The 15,408-nt window shown below is 37.3% G+C and overlaps 1 protein-coding gene across 3 annotated transcripts in view; it reads right to left on the reverse strand.

The window, feature by feature from the left end:
- The window catches only part of LRBA (LPS responsive beige-like anchor protein), a 400,324-nt gene that overhangs the window by 348,498 nt on the left and 36,418 nt on the right, over positions 1-15,408 (reverse strand). For all 3 annotated transcript variants that reach the window (XM_027652781.1, XM_027652782.1, XM_027652783.1), the window contains 6 exons: positions 7,519-7,750; positions 7,282-7,382; positions 5,100-5,195; positions 1,845-1,966; positions 1,614-1,740; positions 269-388 (listed from right to left, as the gene is read on the reverse strand). In XM_027652781.1, coding sequence (XP_027508582.1) covers positions 269-388; positions 1,614-1,740; positions 1,845-1,966; positions 5,100-5,195; positions 7,282-7,382; positions 7,519-7,750 — 798 coding nt within the window. The remainder of the gene's footprint in view (positions 1-268; positions 389-1,613; positions 1,741-1,844; positions 1,967-5,099; positions 5,196-7,281; positions 7,383-7,518; positions 7,751-15,408) is intronic.

The raw sequence follows: 15,408 nt of genomic DNA on the forward strand, positions 1-15,408 counted from the left end.
ACAAATTATACAAAAAAATACACATTTTCTTGGGGAATATTTTTTTATATAAACAAGTATTTGAGGGTCTCAGCAGAAACAAATTTAAAGTTCTGAGATGTATAAAAGCACAATTTACCCCTCTACCAAAAAGTTACTATTTTTATTTCAACATTTTTTAAAAATGCATGAAATGGGGGAGGTTTAGTAACAAAATGGAAAAGAATAATTATATAATCCATCAATATGATCAACTAACCATAGGTATTAATGCACAGGGATTACTTACATCACTGGTGTTGACAAACCATGTTATTTCCCCATAAGATGCCAGTTCCCCATTGACATAACATCGAAGTTCACTGTTCTTCCACCGGTTGTAGATGTGCACTATAGTAACCATATACCACTAAACAATAAGAAAACAATTGACATAATTCTACAGATACCTAAAGAAGGTTTACCATTCAAGTGGGGCGTAGTAGAGTAAATTTACGAGAAATAAGTTGAGACCGACAAACGTATTTGAAGTAGAAAAGATTAATAAGTCACTAGTGAGTTTTCTTGCATTGCTATGTCAAGGGATATTATGCTATTTTTTCCACAAAAAGATGACACAGAAGCTTAAAAGATATTTATGGCATATAACTTAAAAAATCTTTATGGCACTGCTGAACCAAACTTACACTGAAACCACTGTGTAAATAAGTTCTAAGCTAGGTTACTCATAGCATGATGGACTGCTACAAATGTCATTCCAAAAAGCAAGGATGGCTCCAGACTAAAGCCTTTCAAAGGCTGTGCATGTCAAATTATCACAAACAGAATCCATATTTACAGCAAAGGATTACTGATAAGAAATTCCTGAGGAGGTCTGTTCTCCCACAAAATGTTTACACCAGTTGCTCCAGAAACATTAGCAGAATATCTAACTGAAAAAGGAGATATTCAACACTGTATAACACTATTTAATAGGCAAGACAGCCTTGAATATCAGCAATAAAATCAACTCACATTTTATTTCTTACATTTAAAAAGATACATAGAATATAGCAGCAAATGCAAGGAGACTGCTTGCTGGACAATCTGGATGAACACAAAGCATAACATTCTTTCAAGAATGATCTGTTTTCTACCACCTGTAAGACCATCAAACTCCTATTAACGGTCTTTGCTTGATTAAGAAAACTAAATGTGGGTTAGTAAATGTGTTCTCTTAAAATAAAACTGCATTTGCCCACACGGAGTAAGTGATGATATAAAGGGGAGCCTTAGCAAAACCTTTTAGAAAAAGGAGAAGAGAATGTCTGGAGGTATGAGAAAACAAAGAAGGAAAAAAACCAATCACAAGCATTTTCACTTTCAAGCTGTGTCTATGTACTAAGAATTCTCAGAGAACTCACAAAAATCTCAAAAATTCACAAAACGTCTAGTAAGCTGTGCTTTTCTAGCTGTCTTATACACTGCATAATTAAAAAGAAATAAGATTTCAGAACATAAATTTGTTTTGCTCATTCCAATGTAATTTTTGTTGTACAGAAAGATGAGTCTAATCAATAGTTACAACAGACACTCTCAGGCTACAATTTTAAATTCATTAAACCTATTTGAAAGATTTTATTACCATTACTCACCTTTTGTGGTTTGAAATCAAATTTTACACAGTGCTGGAAACCTTTTCCCTTCGATTTTATGGATGTTACAATCAGGCAGCCTCCAACAAAGTGAGCAGAATAACCAAGTCCTTTGTTTGTTCGAAAACTGACAAATTAGAACAAAATCAGCACATACACAGATGGATGCAGAAATCATTGAACAATGAACAGAAAATAAACATCAGAAATGTGGTTTTATATAGTACTCACCAATATAAGTAAGGCTTATCCTTATCCACATTTATATTATTTACAGGATCCATTCTTAGCCAAGTGTGGAAAGTAAATCCATTCTGGTATGGCCACTTGGCTATAGGAGGTAAGGCAATAGCCTAAAGGAAGCAAAAAGTTTTCATGGAGAAAGATCAACATCACAACAGTAAAAGTATACAGATAAAGACTCTACAAATGTATACTGATACACATACACACACTGCAGATGTGTACACTTTTCTCTATGCTTAAAAAAGATCTGGCCCAACTTGTGTTTTTTGTAATTGTTACGATATTTAATTCATCTAAATATTTAAAAACTGGTCTTTATGTCTCAAAGAAGATTATTAACAGTAAGTTAACCTTTAAAACTCAAATTCTTTAGTTGAAGACAGAGTATAATAACTTCTCAAAAGGCAAATTTAAGTAGATTTGGTTTTGTGGTAACCTGACAGAATAATCAGATTTATAAATTTAACTTCACATAGTGTTGGTATTTAGAAAAATAACCAATTATGAAAGAAAAGCTGTGCACATCTCACTAAACAGATTCTTTTCTCTCTTGAAACTCATGTCTACATAGATTTCCAGTGAGAAATATGACAGAATCATAACCTTCCTTAAAAGAAAGTTAATACAATCCCCACCAGTCAAAATCCTCATCTCAAACGTGGGCTTTGTTAGCCCAAAAGCTCCTAAATTACAAACTGTATGTTGGTACCTTTTGTTTTAAACAGCTGGGTTTTATTGTTTGGGATTTTTTTGTTTGGTTACAGGTTTTTTTTAACATTACTATCAACTTTCCACTGTTTTGCTGTACAGATTTGCAATACACACTTCAACTAAAACTGCCATAACCTCTGATCAAAGATGCTGTCAAGATGATCAATACCAATGAACAAAAAAACATCAAAGAACTCAAGTGTTGCCAGACTCCTTATTATGCTCCCCTGATCCATTCAGCTACTCCTGTCCAAAGAAAATGCTATAAATCCTTCTCTATACCAGTCAACTAATCAGTCTGCATGTCTTTGAGCCCAGCTTTTGGGAACTGGTAGGAGAATCACTTGATTTAACTCACAATGGATCTTGGAGTAATTATAATAAATACTTAATTTCTTAGACTTCTAAATTTAAAAATATATAAGAATATTCACATTAAGGTTACTGAGGCACCCCAATACCACATATGGTTCAAGCACTCAACATAATTAATAGAAGTTAAATACAAAAACATTACATGAATATCCTAAAGAAACAAAAACATGTCTGTTTATTGCCAAGTTCTGTTGCACATGATAAAACTGCAGAAACATTTTCCTAATAGTCTGCATTTTTCAGTCTCAAGTTTTCATTTTAAAAAAAATTCATTACGTCATCAAGTTGGTGAAATGTAATCTCAAGCCACCAGGCTGAAAGGTAATGGGTCTATGTGAAGAAAACTGGAAAGAGTCATCTGATAAATCTTATTCAAATCTTGTTCTGAATTAAGCATGAAATTTTGAACATAATTTTTCATCCTACAATTTCAGAAGCAAAAGTGTTGACATACTTGAATTCCTACAGAGGATTTTGCACAGAGCTTTCCAACTACCTATTTAGATTCAAACTCTTTTTCAAGTGAAGACCACAGAACTTAAAAATTAATTGTTCGACCACTTGAACAATTACAAAAAGACTAATCATGGCTAAATTTAATCTTTTTCAGTATCGTTCAGCATATAAATGTCTAGGATCTATGTTTTCTCAGAGAATTCTTCTAACCACTATATGTTATTCACATCATCCGATCATTAGAAATAATTATAAATGGTAGTTCAATACTTTTTGTGGTTTCACTAGCAAAGGTAGATGTAAGGCTGTATTGGGTATGTGTGGCAAGGTTTTGGTAGTGGGAGGCTACAGAGGTGGCTTCTGTAAAAAGCCTCTAGAAGCTTCCCCCATGTCCAACAGAGTCAGTGCTCCAAGATGGACCCACCGCTAGCAAAGGATGAGCCTGTTGGTGATGGTACAGCACCTCTGGGATAAAATATTTAACGAGGGGGAATGGCAACTTCAGCTGGAAAGAGGAGTGAGAATTGAGAAAGAAACAGCTCTGCAGACACCAAGGCCAGTGCAGGAGGAGGTGGAGGAGATGCTCCAAGCACCAGAGCTGAGATTCCCCTGCAGCCTGTGGTGCAGACCACAGACAGGCAGCTGTGCCCCTGCAGCCCGTGGAGGTCTGCAGTGGAGCAGAGATCCACCTGCAGCCCATGGAGAAGCTGGTGGAGGCCCAAAGGAGGCTGTAAACCCGTGAGAAGGCCATGCTGGAGCAGGCTCCTGGCAGGACCTCTGGTCCCATGGAGAAGCCCACACTGGAGCAGGTTTGCTGGCAGGACACATGACCCTGTGGGGGACCCATGCTGGAGCAGCCTGCTCCTGAAGGACAGCAGTGCGTGAGAAGGACCCACACTGGAGAAGTTCATGAAGGGCTATCTCAATAGGTGGAACTCCAGAGGAAGACTGTGAGGAGGAAGGAGCAGCAAAGACAATATGTGATGAACTGACTGCATTCCCCACTTCCTGTCCCCCTGAGCCACTCAGGGGCAGGAGGCAGAGAAATCAGGAGTGAAGTGGAGCCTGGGAAGAAGGAAGAAGTGCAGGGGAGGTGTTTTAAGATTTAGTTTTTATGTCTCATTACCCCATTCCAATTTGATTCATACTAGACTAAATTAATGTCCTCAAGTTGAGCCTGTTTTGCCCGTGATGGCAGCTATTGAGTGATCTCTCCCTGTCCTCATCTCAACCTACAAGCCTTTCGTTGTATTTTCTCTCCCCTGCCCAAGAGAGGAGGGGAGTGATAGAGTGGATTTGGTGGGCACCTGGCATCCAGCCAAGCTCAATCCACCAGAAAGCCACTCTCACACATACTGGATACTAACACAAGCACCATTCCTATCGAAACACGAGGGGGGAAAAGCAGGTAGATTTTCCTTGCAACAAGATTTAACTGAATCAGTCTGAAAAAAATAAAAAAATCAAAAAAAGCAGCCTCATTTACATCCATTCTTTGTGTAATACTATTTGTCCTTCTATAGTGATATTGCACATCTCTTATAAGCACGATTTATTCAGGCACAATGCAGAGAAAAAAATCTGGTTAAAACTCCTATGACAATGACAGATGAGACAAAGAACACCACAAATGAAAACAACCAATGGCCATAATAGAAAAACAGATGAACAAACAAGAGACTTAAAATATCTACATACTGCAGCACTTTTTCCTGGAAAGTTGAAGAAGGCATCAGGTCCATACTTCTGAGGCATGTGTTTTAACACAGACAGTAACTTCCCAGCATGCGGTGGCTGACAAAGAGAATTATCACACTTGTAAATAAATAAAACAAACCCATAAGAAATACTATAAACACACAAAAAATTAATTTTAAGACATTTTAAAACTTTAAGACAATTAACTAGGTAACTTAAGTAGGGACTTGAAGACCAGAGCCACTTTCACCCAGCACAAACTAAACTGACCCTCAATGTTGGTTCCTCCCTCTATCTGTTCATTCCCATCAGCAGTCTGCGTGACTTTGCAGTAAGCTGAAGAAAATTAACTGATTCAGAAGAAAACTAATTTAGGAAAAACAAATGCAAACTAATTTTTAATTACAGCTGTTCTGGATTGTGACGGTAGGAAACCCATGCCAGCACAAGGGAGATGGGGAATTGCTAGCAAAAGGAGGACCTGGAGACAGGACTATTTTCATCAGGACTACGGTCATGAACAACATTAAACTGACTTGCAAGCCCATGGAGAAAGATTAAATTCTCAAAGGCAGTTTGGAGCACCTAAACTGAGTGCTCAGTGTGAATACTTAACACCTTCCCACCATCCTAATTCGGTACTGATTTTGTTGTAATACTCAGTAACTATAAACTCCAAATCAAGTATATGAGCTCACAACAACAGAAGTACAGCAAATACTGCTAACAGTCCCAGGACAATTTTGTGTGCCTTCTTTCATCACAACGCAATCTTCTAGGAGATCTATTTTTAAACTACAATTTTATAATTCCGATATTTTCTTGAAAGTGCCCTTTTTTCCCCTCTTGTAAACCTTTGAAAACTAAGCATTGCATGATGTGTTACAAGTATTTCAAATGTACCAAAACTACAGTCAGTTAAACAGGGCTTCAAGAATCTGAATTCAAACTGAGGAGGAAATGCTGAGAACTGCTTAGATATCTTCAGCGCTATACAATTTGACCAGGTAATTTGTGTAGTAGCAAAATACTTGGTATCCTTAAAGCACCGCTGATTTTAAGATTTATGAAGTTGTACAACTCCTTAGCAATGCAACAGTGGCATTTTTCTCTTCCTTTACTCTGTATTGAGTCTTTAATAAAGAAAGGAAATTAAACGCAAATAGCAGAGAGAGAGGAAATGAAAAAGTTAATGTTAAAGAGGCCACTTTAATCTATGGTTAAATATGCTCTGTATGTTCAATTAAGTTTAAACCATCTATGAAATTACGAGTATTTTTATTTAAGCAGGTTAGGATCTCCAAACTTATTTATTTCAAAGGGTCTTTTAAAATTTGCCGTATTATGTGTGCATACTTGCTGTTATATTGAATACTTTTTTTTAAAACCATTTGAAGTCAACAGAGACACTGTGCTACCTTTTCTCTACACTAGGTAGACTATTTAGAGATAACAGGAGCTGAATTAAAATTCAAATCAGGTAAAACGATTGTTAAAATAATTTCCAAGTCCAGCAAAACAATTGTGTGTTAAACAAAACTTTCTCCAGTGGCCTCTACAACATACACATTTTTACTTTAGGGAATGAGGTTCTCAACAGTAAAAGGAGACCCTCTTCTCCCTTTCTGTTTTACACAGGAACAGGAGAAAAATGATATAATTTTTCAGTGGAATTTATTTCCTTCCATTCAATTTCTGCCAAAAATTCTCATTTTCCTAACTGGATAAGTTTTTTCAATCTTCAGGTAAAGTAGGGCAATGTGAAAATATGAGCAGATGGAACTGCCTCTGTAGGCATTTTTAATTTATTTCTCTCTCATGACTTAAAATAAAAAAATATTAAGCCTTTTTCCTTCAATTTTACATGCCTGGAATCACAAAAATAAAATCATGTGCATAAAAACACTTGCTCAGAGTCATCATATTATTCGCAGGTCTTCAGAAAGACCAATCCAGTCCACAGATCCGAGAAGAAATTTAATTTCATCACTATTCTACTCTCTGTATTTTAATTGCTTGCAGGTAAAATGGTTCATTGATATAGTACAAGAAAGCTTCCTGTATTTTTGGTACATTCAAAATTTGTTTATTATAAAGTTTATGAACAAGTCCTAACTTGTGAACATTAAGAAAAACATAAGCAACACCACAAAAATGGTTTCAGTTTTGTGTTTTCTTTTACCCATCTCCCTTTTTCTCCTTGAAGCTTGCTGAAGAATAACTTTAGCTCTCGAACTGTCAAGTTATAGCTGGCCAACACACCCAGCATATCTACTAAGAGATCTGAAAAGGAAAAAGAACAGCAACATATAAGTGCTTGATAAAACGCAGTGTCAAATTTCTATCATTTAACTAATGTGTCCATGAGGTTTTACGTAGAAGAAACACAGTTTGAGTCATACACTGGGTAAAACTGTACCTGCAATCATGTTGTCAGCTCTGTCAATCCTCTTGAGCACCTGTTCAACCAGCCCCACTTCCGTGCACGCCTGTAGATTGCGGATACTTTTCTTTAGGATTGCTGTAAACATGCTCCACACCTCGGCCTGGCAGGTCACATCACATTTATCCAGTAAGTCCAACATGCAGGTGATGCCCTCTACTTCTTGGATGATAAAGTTCATTTCCAAGTCAAATTGGCCTCCGACGAGCTTTCAGACAAAAATATTTAAAAAAAAAAAACTTCAGACAACTGTATCAAAGTGCTATTCCATGTTTGAAGTTATTCATTCTGCAAGAAGAAAACTATCAAAGAACTAGGTTAAAAAAAAAAAACATAATGAGGCCAATATCAATATATTGTCTCATTTTTCTTCTGTTTTAATTTCTATTAAGTAACAAAGGTGCTCCTAAGGTGTCACTTACAATCAGACAATGGCTGTAGAAAAACATTTGGGTAGTTTAAGATACAGATGTCCTGAGCTGCCCCAAGACATCAAGTGAGTGTTCTAAAACAGGTGAGAGTGCCAAAGCAGCCTAGATTCCTTAAGTGGCCTGGAGTGCCCTAAGAGCTTTCTCCTTCGCATGAGTTTAACACTCCTCAGGTAAGAGAGCAATTCTAGCCAAAAGGAGCTGATGCACATCAGAAATATTAGCACTTATGAACACCCAAGAGACATTCCTGCGATACTGAATAAAGCTGGTTAAGTAGGAACTGCCAGATTAATTAGCACTCACAGGTAGTAAAAGGAAGCAAAGGCCTGCTATATTTGCATGAATGTGGAAGAGCAGCATCGTTCCAAGTCTTTGACAATGCTTTGGGTATGATACTTAAATCCTGTAGTATTTCAGGTCTCCTAGAGGCATGCCTTATTTGAACATACACTCAATAACTAACCACATATGTGTGTGCCAAGGAGGTGGAGAGGGGAAGGAAATAAACTGCTCCAATCGTTCATCTACTCAATAAAACAAAAATTCCAACTGAAAGAAAGATGCATTGTACTAACTAAACTCCTTTATCCCAATTCCCTCTCTCCGCTCTTTGAAGTTCTCTTGGATTTTAGAACTGTAGTAACCTTAAAAATCACAGAATCACAGAATATGCTGAGTTGGAGGTAACCCACAAGGATCACCAAGTCCAACTTCTGGCCCTGCACAGGACCATTCCCAAGAGTCACATCATGAGCCTGAGAGTATCATCCAAATGCTTCTTCAACTCTGTCAGGCTTGGTGCTGTGACCACTGCCCTGGGGAGCCTGTTCCAGTGCCCAACTACCCTCTGGGTGAAGAAACTTTTTCTAATATCCAACCTAAACCTCCCCTGACACAACTTCAGGCCATTCCCTTGGGTCCTGTCATCGGTCTCCACAGAGCAGAGATCAGTGCCTGCCCCTCCTCTTCCCCTCACGAGGAAGTTGTAACTGCCTTGAGGTCTCCCCTCAGCCTCCTCTTCTCCAGGCTGAACAGACAAAGTGCCCTCAGCCGCTCCTCTTATGGTTCCCCCTCAAGGCCCTTCACCATCTTCATCGCCCTCCTTTGGACACTCTCTAATAGCTTAGTGTCTTTCTTATGTTGCAGTGCCCAAACTGCCACAATATTCAAGGTGAGGCCATGCTTGCCAAACTACCCATTATATACCAGCATACAAACAGGAATGCAGACAGCATCAACCCAAATTATCAAAATGGACTCATGTTTAGAAGTATTTCAACTCGTTCTCACTTCTACAAATTTGTTTAATAAAAGACATTATTTCTGTCCTAAGTGGTGTTCCTTTCACAGGTTTTGACCATTAACAGTTTCAGTGCTGTCACTGTTGAAGTCATACCATATCAAAACTGCCCCAAAATGCACATACTAACTTGCTTCCATATTAGCTCCAACAGCTTCTCTCAGCTAGTCAGGATCCAAAGATAAACTTACCCAATGGAACAGAATATATGCTCTTTATTAACCACTGAAATTACCATACATTTTCTTCAAGTGTCTAAATCTTGTCACTTTGAAGAAGCAATCTTTGGACTTCTGGGCATAAATCAGTAATGCCAAACATCACAAGAAGCAGAGAAAGTTACTGCTTTTATGACAGAATAGACAATGTCTCACGGCAACAGTTTCTAAACAGTAATTTACAATTTTCCATTTTCTCCCCTCTTGGTCTTGAAAAATAATTATACAATTTACTATCAGATGCTTCCTGAATATCTAGGGAAACCGTAGGAACTGAATGGGGAGACTTGAATTATATTCCCAGGTTCTCTATATCAACTCATGCTGTCAACTCAAACAAATCTATCAAATCATTACCATTCCCCAAGCCTTAGTTTTCCCCTTCCAAAAGATGGAGCAGAGGCCTACCTCAAGAAAGCTCTGTAAAGCCGAATTCAAGGGAGAATGCTGAACAGAATGAATTAACACAATTATCTCAAAACAAAGGCAAATGAAAGAGAACACCCTCCTTAAATAAAACCTGAACAGAGCATTTGAAAACATAATACATAACCAATGTTACATTTCATTTTACACTAAATTTATCCTCTACAAAACTGAGGTATTCCTCAAGAAGCTGCTCTCCTTCTTACCATGAAGAAGAAAAGAAAATACAGCATTCTGTGTAGAGAGAGAACAGCTGAAGGTTAAATTCTAGTCACAAACCACCTGCTAATTCTTAACAAGAAATTCAACTCTTTATGCATTTGGTTTTAACTATCAGCCAACATTCAATTATCACACCAAAACCATATACAGCAACTAGAGGTGACCTTACCTTCACCCTATAGTCTACACCACCAATCTTTCATTTTTGGCTAGATACACTATTATCAGTAACCACCCATCCAGGAAGCTGTCAAATTAAGTTTCCAATCTAATCTGCAAACACAAGCATTTCAGCAAGTACCTTCCAGAAATAATATGCTATGGTAAAAAAAGTAATTCCCATTTTAACACTTCCTTTAAGGGAAGTGAGGACAAAAAACATTACCCAGAGAAAGCAGAATACCCAAGGCCCAGTGCAGCTGATGTACTATATGTATGCATCCCCATTAGATACACATAAGCACACACACATCCCCCCCAGTATGTCATATTAACCCTTTCTAATGGTGATTTGAAGCTGATCAACCTTCCAAACACAAATTTGTTTCCAATGACAGGGATCATAATCCAGGTCCACGCGTTGGCTAGTTATTATCTGAGCTGCAGTAATGGCTGTGCACAGCAAAATGTAATCTTCCCAAATGTCACAGTAAGTTATGAATATCTGAGCAGCTTAATGCACCTTACTAGCCATGAAGTGTGAGAATGTAATCTTATTACCTTTTTTATGGTTGTATTTTTTTGAATAATGTAGCCTTTGAACTGATGTATAGTCTTTCCTTGCACTTTAGCATGATTTGGTCTCCTATGTCGCACAGTACATTTTTCAAAATTCTCCAATTCAACGTATTTTAAGTCCTATGCTGAGCTGCATAAACAATCTTTATAGCAACCTACAGGGTGGCATAACGTTTTCTTTCTTCAGCATGTAGAATTAAGTTTAAGCTTACAGGAATGGCTTTAAAGGGCAGTATTCAAATACATCCTCACAAATTTTAGACTTTGCTAGCTATATTTACCTTTAAAAATATATATAAACTAAGCCAATAGCTCAAGCTTTTTCGTAAAATGTTTCTACATTTGGCTGACTGAGAACAGGGAGCAATTTTTTACCACACATGCAGAGAGTGTAATTTTTTTTTCCTTTAGAGAATTAAACTAATAAGAAATCAACATAATAGCACTAATTTTAAGTATAAAGTAGCATTGCAACACTTCTAAAGAGAAGCAAAAAGGCAACTGAAACACACAAAACCTCTCTTTGCCAGGAAGTGATCAAGATATAAAAGAGATGGTGCACTGCTTGGGTGAGTAACTACCAAACTATGGCATGCAGAAAACAGATTAGAATAAGCTCATTCAAGGTCCACTTTCCTCAAAGATCATGATCTAGATTATTAATCTAATTTAAATTATTTCTCCCACTAACAGACGTAAAATATTTCACAAGCTTGTAAGAAGACGTGAGAAAAGGTATTTTAATGACCTATAATACACACACAAAAAAAAAAGCAACTAAGTCCAAAATGAGCATTTCTCCTGGAAAAGCCAATTTCGCTATACTTGGGAGAACTACAGGGCTGGATCTTCTCATTTTTACCTCAAACTTCCAAAAAAGACTTAACTTCTACAGAGTTTCCTCATCCTTCTGGTTGTTAGATAACCTAGACACCAAGTACTTGTTTCCTAAAGCCAGGATGAAGGACTATCAACCAAACTGTGACCTCCCTTTACCTCAAGACAATGATTCTGTAATCCCAGAATTGCTTCTTTAGAACGTCGAAAACAAGGGGTATGGACAATGCCTATCCAGTGGGAAACATCTATCCCATGAACTAAAAAAAACACAGTCAAACAGGCTGACTCTATCCCAGTGAAAATTTTAAAATTTTATGCTTAATAAGAACCTGCAAAGCTGCACGTAAAAAGCTGATAAAAGCCAAAAATCTTCTATTCATAGAATTAAGATACTTACACAAGATAAACATGAAGAACAATGTGCTGAAGCTAAACCAATTGCTACTTCAACAATTAAAGGTTTTATATACGCCCTACTTTTTACCTCTGTTCACAAAATAACCATGTTATCCAAAGCGGTTCTATTCTTAATGCAATTTTACATCATGTCAGACAACCCAAGGCTAAAAAAAACCCAAACAACCACAAAAAACCCCAACCAAACAAGAAAACCCTGTGGTTTTCAACCCTTGATGACCAAGTCTAAATGCATCTTCTGAAAAACACAAACAAGATGGATTCATTTTAGCTATAATGTTCCTGAGTAACAACAAATAAAATATTCTTTGCCTACATTTTTTCTTATCTTCCACCAAAGACATAATTCACCTCCTTAAGTCCATCCCCTTTCATGTATTCAGAAACTCAAAACAAATATTATTGATCATCAAAAATGCATGCCAAAGATTAGGGAAGTATCAGAATTAAAATCTCTTTAGGGTAAGAGTATCACAGGATTGTGGGTGATCCCAAGCTAGTCAAATCCTCTAAGGGCACACAATAAACAGCAAAAGTCAGCACCATGGTACATATCCCGGGTGTGATAAAAAGGTGGTTGTGATTTGGAAAGGCTTCTAAAGAACAGAAGAGGAAAAACATGGAGAAAGAGAATAACTCATACATACTAATTTGCAGCAATCCATTTTCTTCCCTTCACCCCCTCTTTTCCATGCAGCCTTTTCTATCACTAACACAACACTTGGAGGTGAGAACACATTAAAATCTGAGTCCTAAGAAGATTTAGCAGGAAAGCCTGTTGATAGTTTGGATAAGTATATCAAACAGTGACACTAGCATGAACATCAAGTCAGTGAAATCATGACAAACAGGGCTCAGGCCCAGGGAGGTTAATAGGGAGGTAAAAAAGTAGAAAAAGCCTGGATGTGAAAAAAACAGTAGAAAAACTAGACAGATCACAAAGAGCCACGCAAGAAAGGCAAGATCATAACCTTCCAGCAAGATGGAGGTGATCTAAAGCCACTTGCTACCTCAGCACAAAGTTTTAAAGTAAAGTGAGACCATGAATTTGCAAGTGACTTTCACAGAAGGAAAGATTCTGCTCCAGATTCTTCTTTACTGTCCTGTTAAATCTTGCTCCAACTCTGGACTTACTGTCTCCCAAGTTAAAACAAAACTAAAAACAAATCAAAAACCAAAACCCATCAGACAAAGAGTAAACAGGTATTTTTTGAGCAGAAAACCACAAACTTCTCCTTTTGATGCCTCAGGCTCAAGTCACCAATTTCTACCCATCCAACACTACCCAAGTTATACTCCAAAAAAAGAATACTAACAGTACTAAACCACTCTGCTTTATAAGGGAAAAAAAAAATGTTACAGAAGAAAGACAAAAAATTATTCTTAATTAGCTGCTTTGTATATATTGCAAAGTTCCTAACAAAGGCTACACCCTCATTTAACTGGCACATAAGAAATCCATTTTAAACCAGGCATATCAACAGTGGCATTGCACACCAACACTGCACCTCCTTTAACCTCGGTGCATTTATGGGATTCTGTTCAATACTGTTATTAACTATGATCAAAGCTGGATCATTCAGGAAAAAAAACATTACCATTGCTTCCCTGCATAGGGATGCAACAGAAATGTTCTGTATTAAAGTAAGATTTCTTCAAATGTGTCTCTTGTTTGGAAAACTGCCTAAAAGTAAATCTAACAAGCCCCCATAAGGTGTTAAGGGTCTACTGCTGCCACCTAATGTTGTATTTGAGACTGTTAGCTCAGCATTACACACTTAATACAAAGCCTCAGCACAGTATCATTCTCTTGCTCCCCAAGACACCTTTGCATCAGCAGCTTATACCTCGTGCTCTGTCACAATGAAGAAAAAAAGCTGTATCTCGAGGAAATAAGACAGGATAAAATTTCAAAGCAGCAGAAGAGTTTACTTTAAAGTCTTGCTTTCTATAAAACCAGAGGTTCTTCACCTTTGCAAAAGCAACGACAGAAGGCACACAGTTTACCCAATTTACACAGGAAAAAGTAGCAAACATCTCCTACCCAGTTAATCTGAGACACAAATCAGTTGATTAACACTTTTCTTTAAAAATGCACTGAGTTATGCATACATGAGAATTACTCTCTCAGCCAAAATAACAAATGCACAAAAGCAAAATTCTAGACCATGTAGGTACAAATACATCTGACATTTACCTGTGGGTTTCTCCTTCCCAACAGAAGGGGGTGGGCAGGGGAAATAAGCAGTTTTAGAATATAATTATGCTGTAATCAATGACGCTTTATTTACCCTAGCTAATAATCTAATATTTTCACTCCGTTTGCAAGCATTTTGATGTCAGATTAGTTCACTAACACGATTAGTTCAGTTTGTAGTGTGCAGTTGAAGTCCCAGAGCAAACAGAGCAACGCGAGGAAGAATTAGCCCTATGCAATGTTTTTAAATATGAGGGTAAGGAGAACAGCACTATGAATTTCAATTTTTGGGTTTAATGTATTTTAGAAAGAACTATTAAATTATTTTTTTTAAAGTGCATACCAAAAATTTAAATTTAGTATCTTATAAAGGGAACAATCCCACTTTTAAGTTAAACGACTAGCAGAGTTAAATTTTATCCTGCACAAACAGGAAAAACAATTCTACATTTATTTTCTCAGTTTGGTATGTATTCAAAAAGTTCAAATTAAAACCAAATACCACATTCAAACTCTAAACAGTTAAAGCACTCCACTGTTTTTTAAGGTCTCTTCCAACTCAAGCCATTCTATGATTCTGTGATACCACTGTGCACTGTGCTTCTGTCTTACCTTCTGAAATTAAACATATTCCAAAGATGAAAGGCATAAACAAGTCCAACATTGGGAATTTTACTCTTCTCTCAATCTTCACTGACCCATCAAGAGGTGGGACAGTTGATACAAAAGGGATTGCCAAGAACATGATGCCAAACAGGAGTACCAGAGGCTCAGGGAACCACCCTGGCACAGGCCAAACAGTGGATACACCCAGCAAACCTTTAGGTCACTGGAAAAGTTCAGTAAAGAAAATGGGAGATGGGATAAAACTGATTCTCTACCAGCTTTCCTCCAAGGCAAAATGCTGACCACAGGGGCCCTTTGCTCCTGAGGAGGCCACAGGACTCTAAGCTTTATTTCAAATCCCTGAGGAAACAAAGAACTACCAAGCTGACTTTTTGCAAAATCAATTTCAAGACTAAATTTCATCACGCTCCAAACAGTATTTACAAAACTGGGTAGTTTTTCTTGTTTGAC

This window comes from Corapipo altera, unplaced genomic scaffold, assembly GCF_003945725.1.
Source record: "Corapipo altera isolate COAL_440 unplaced genomic scaffold, ASM394572v1 69, whole genome shotgun sequence".
Lineage (NCBI taxonomy): Eukaryota > Metazoa > Chordata > Aves > Passeriformes > Pipridae > Corapipo > Corapipo altera.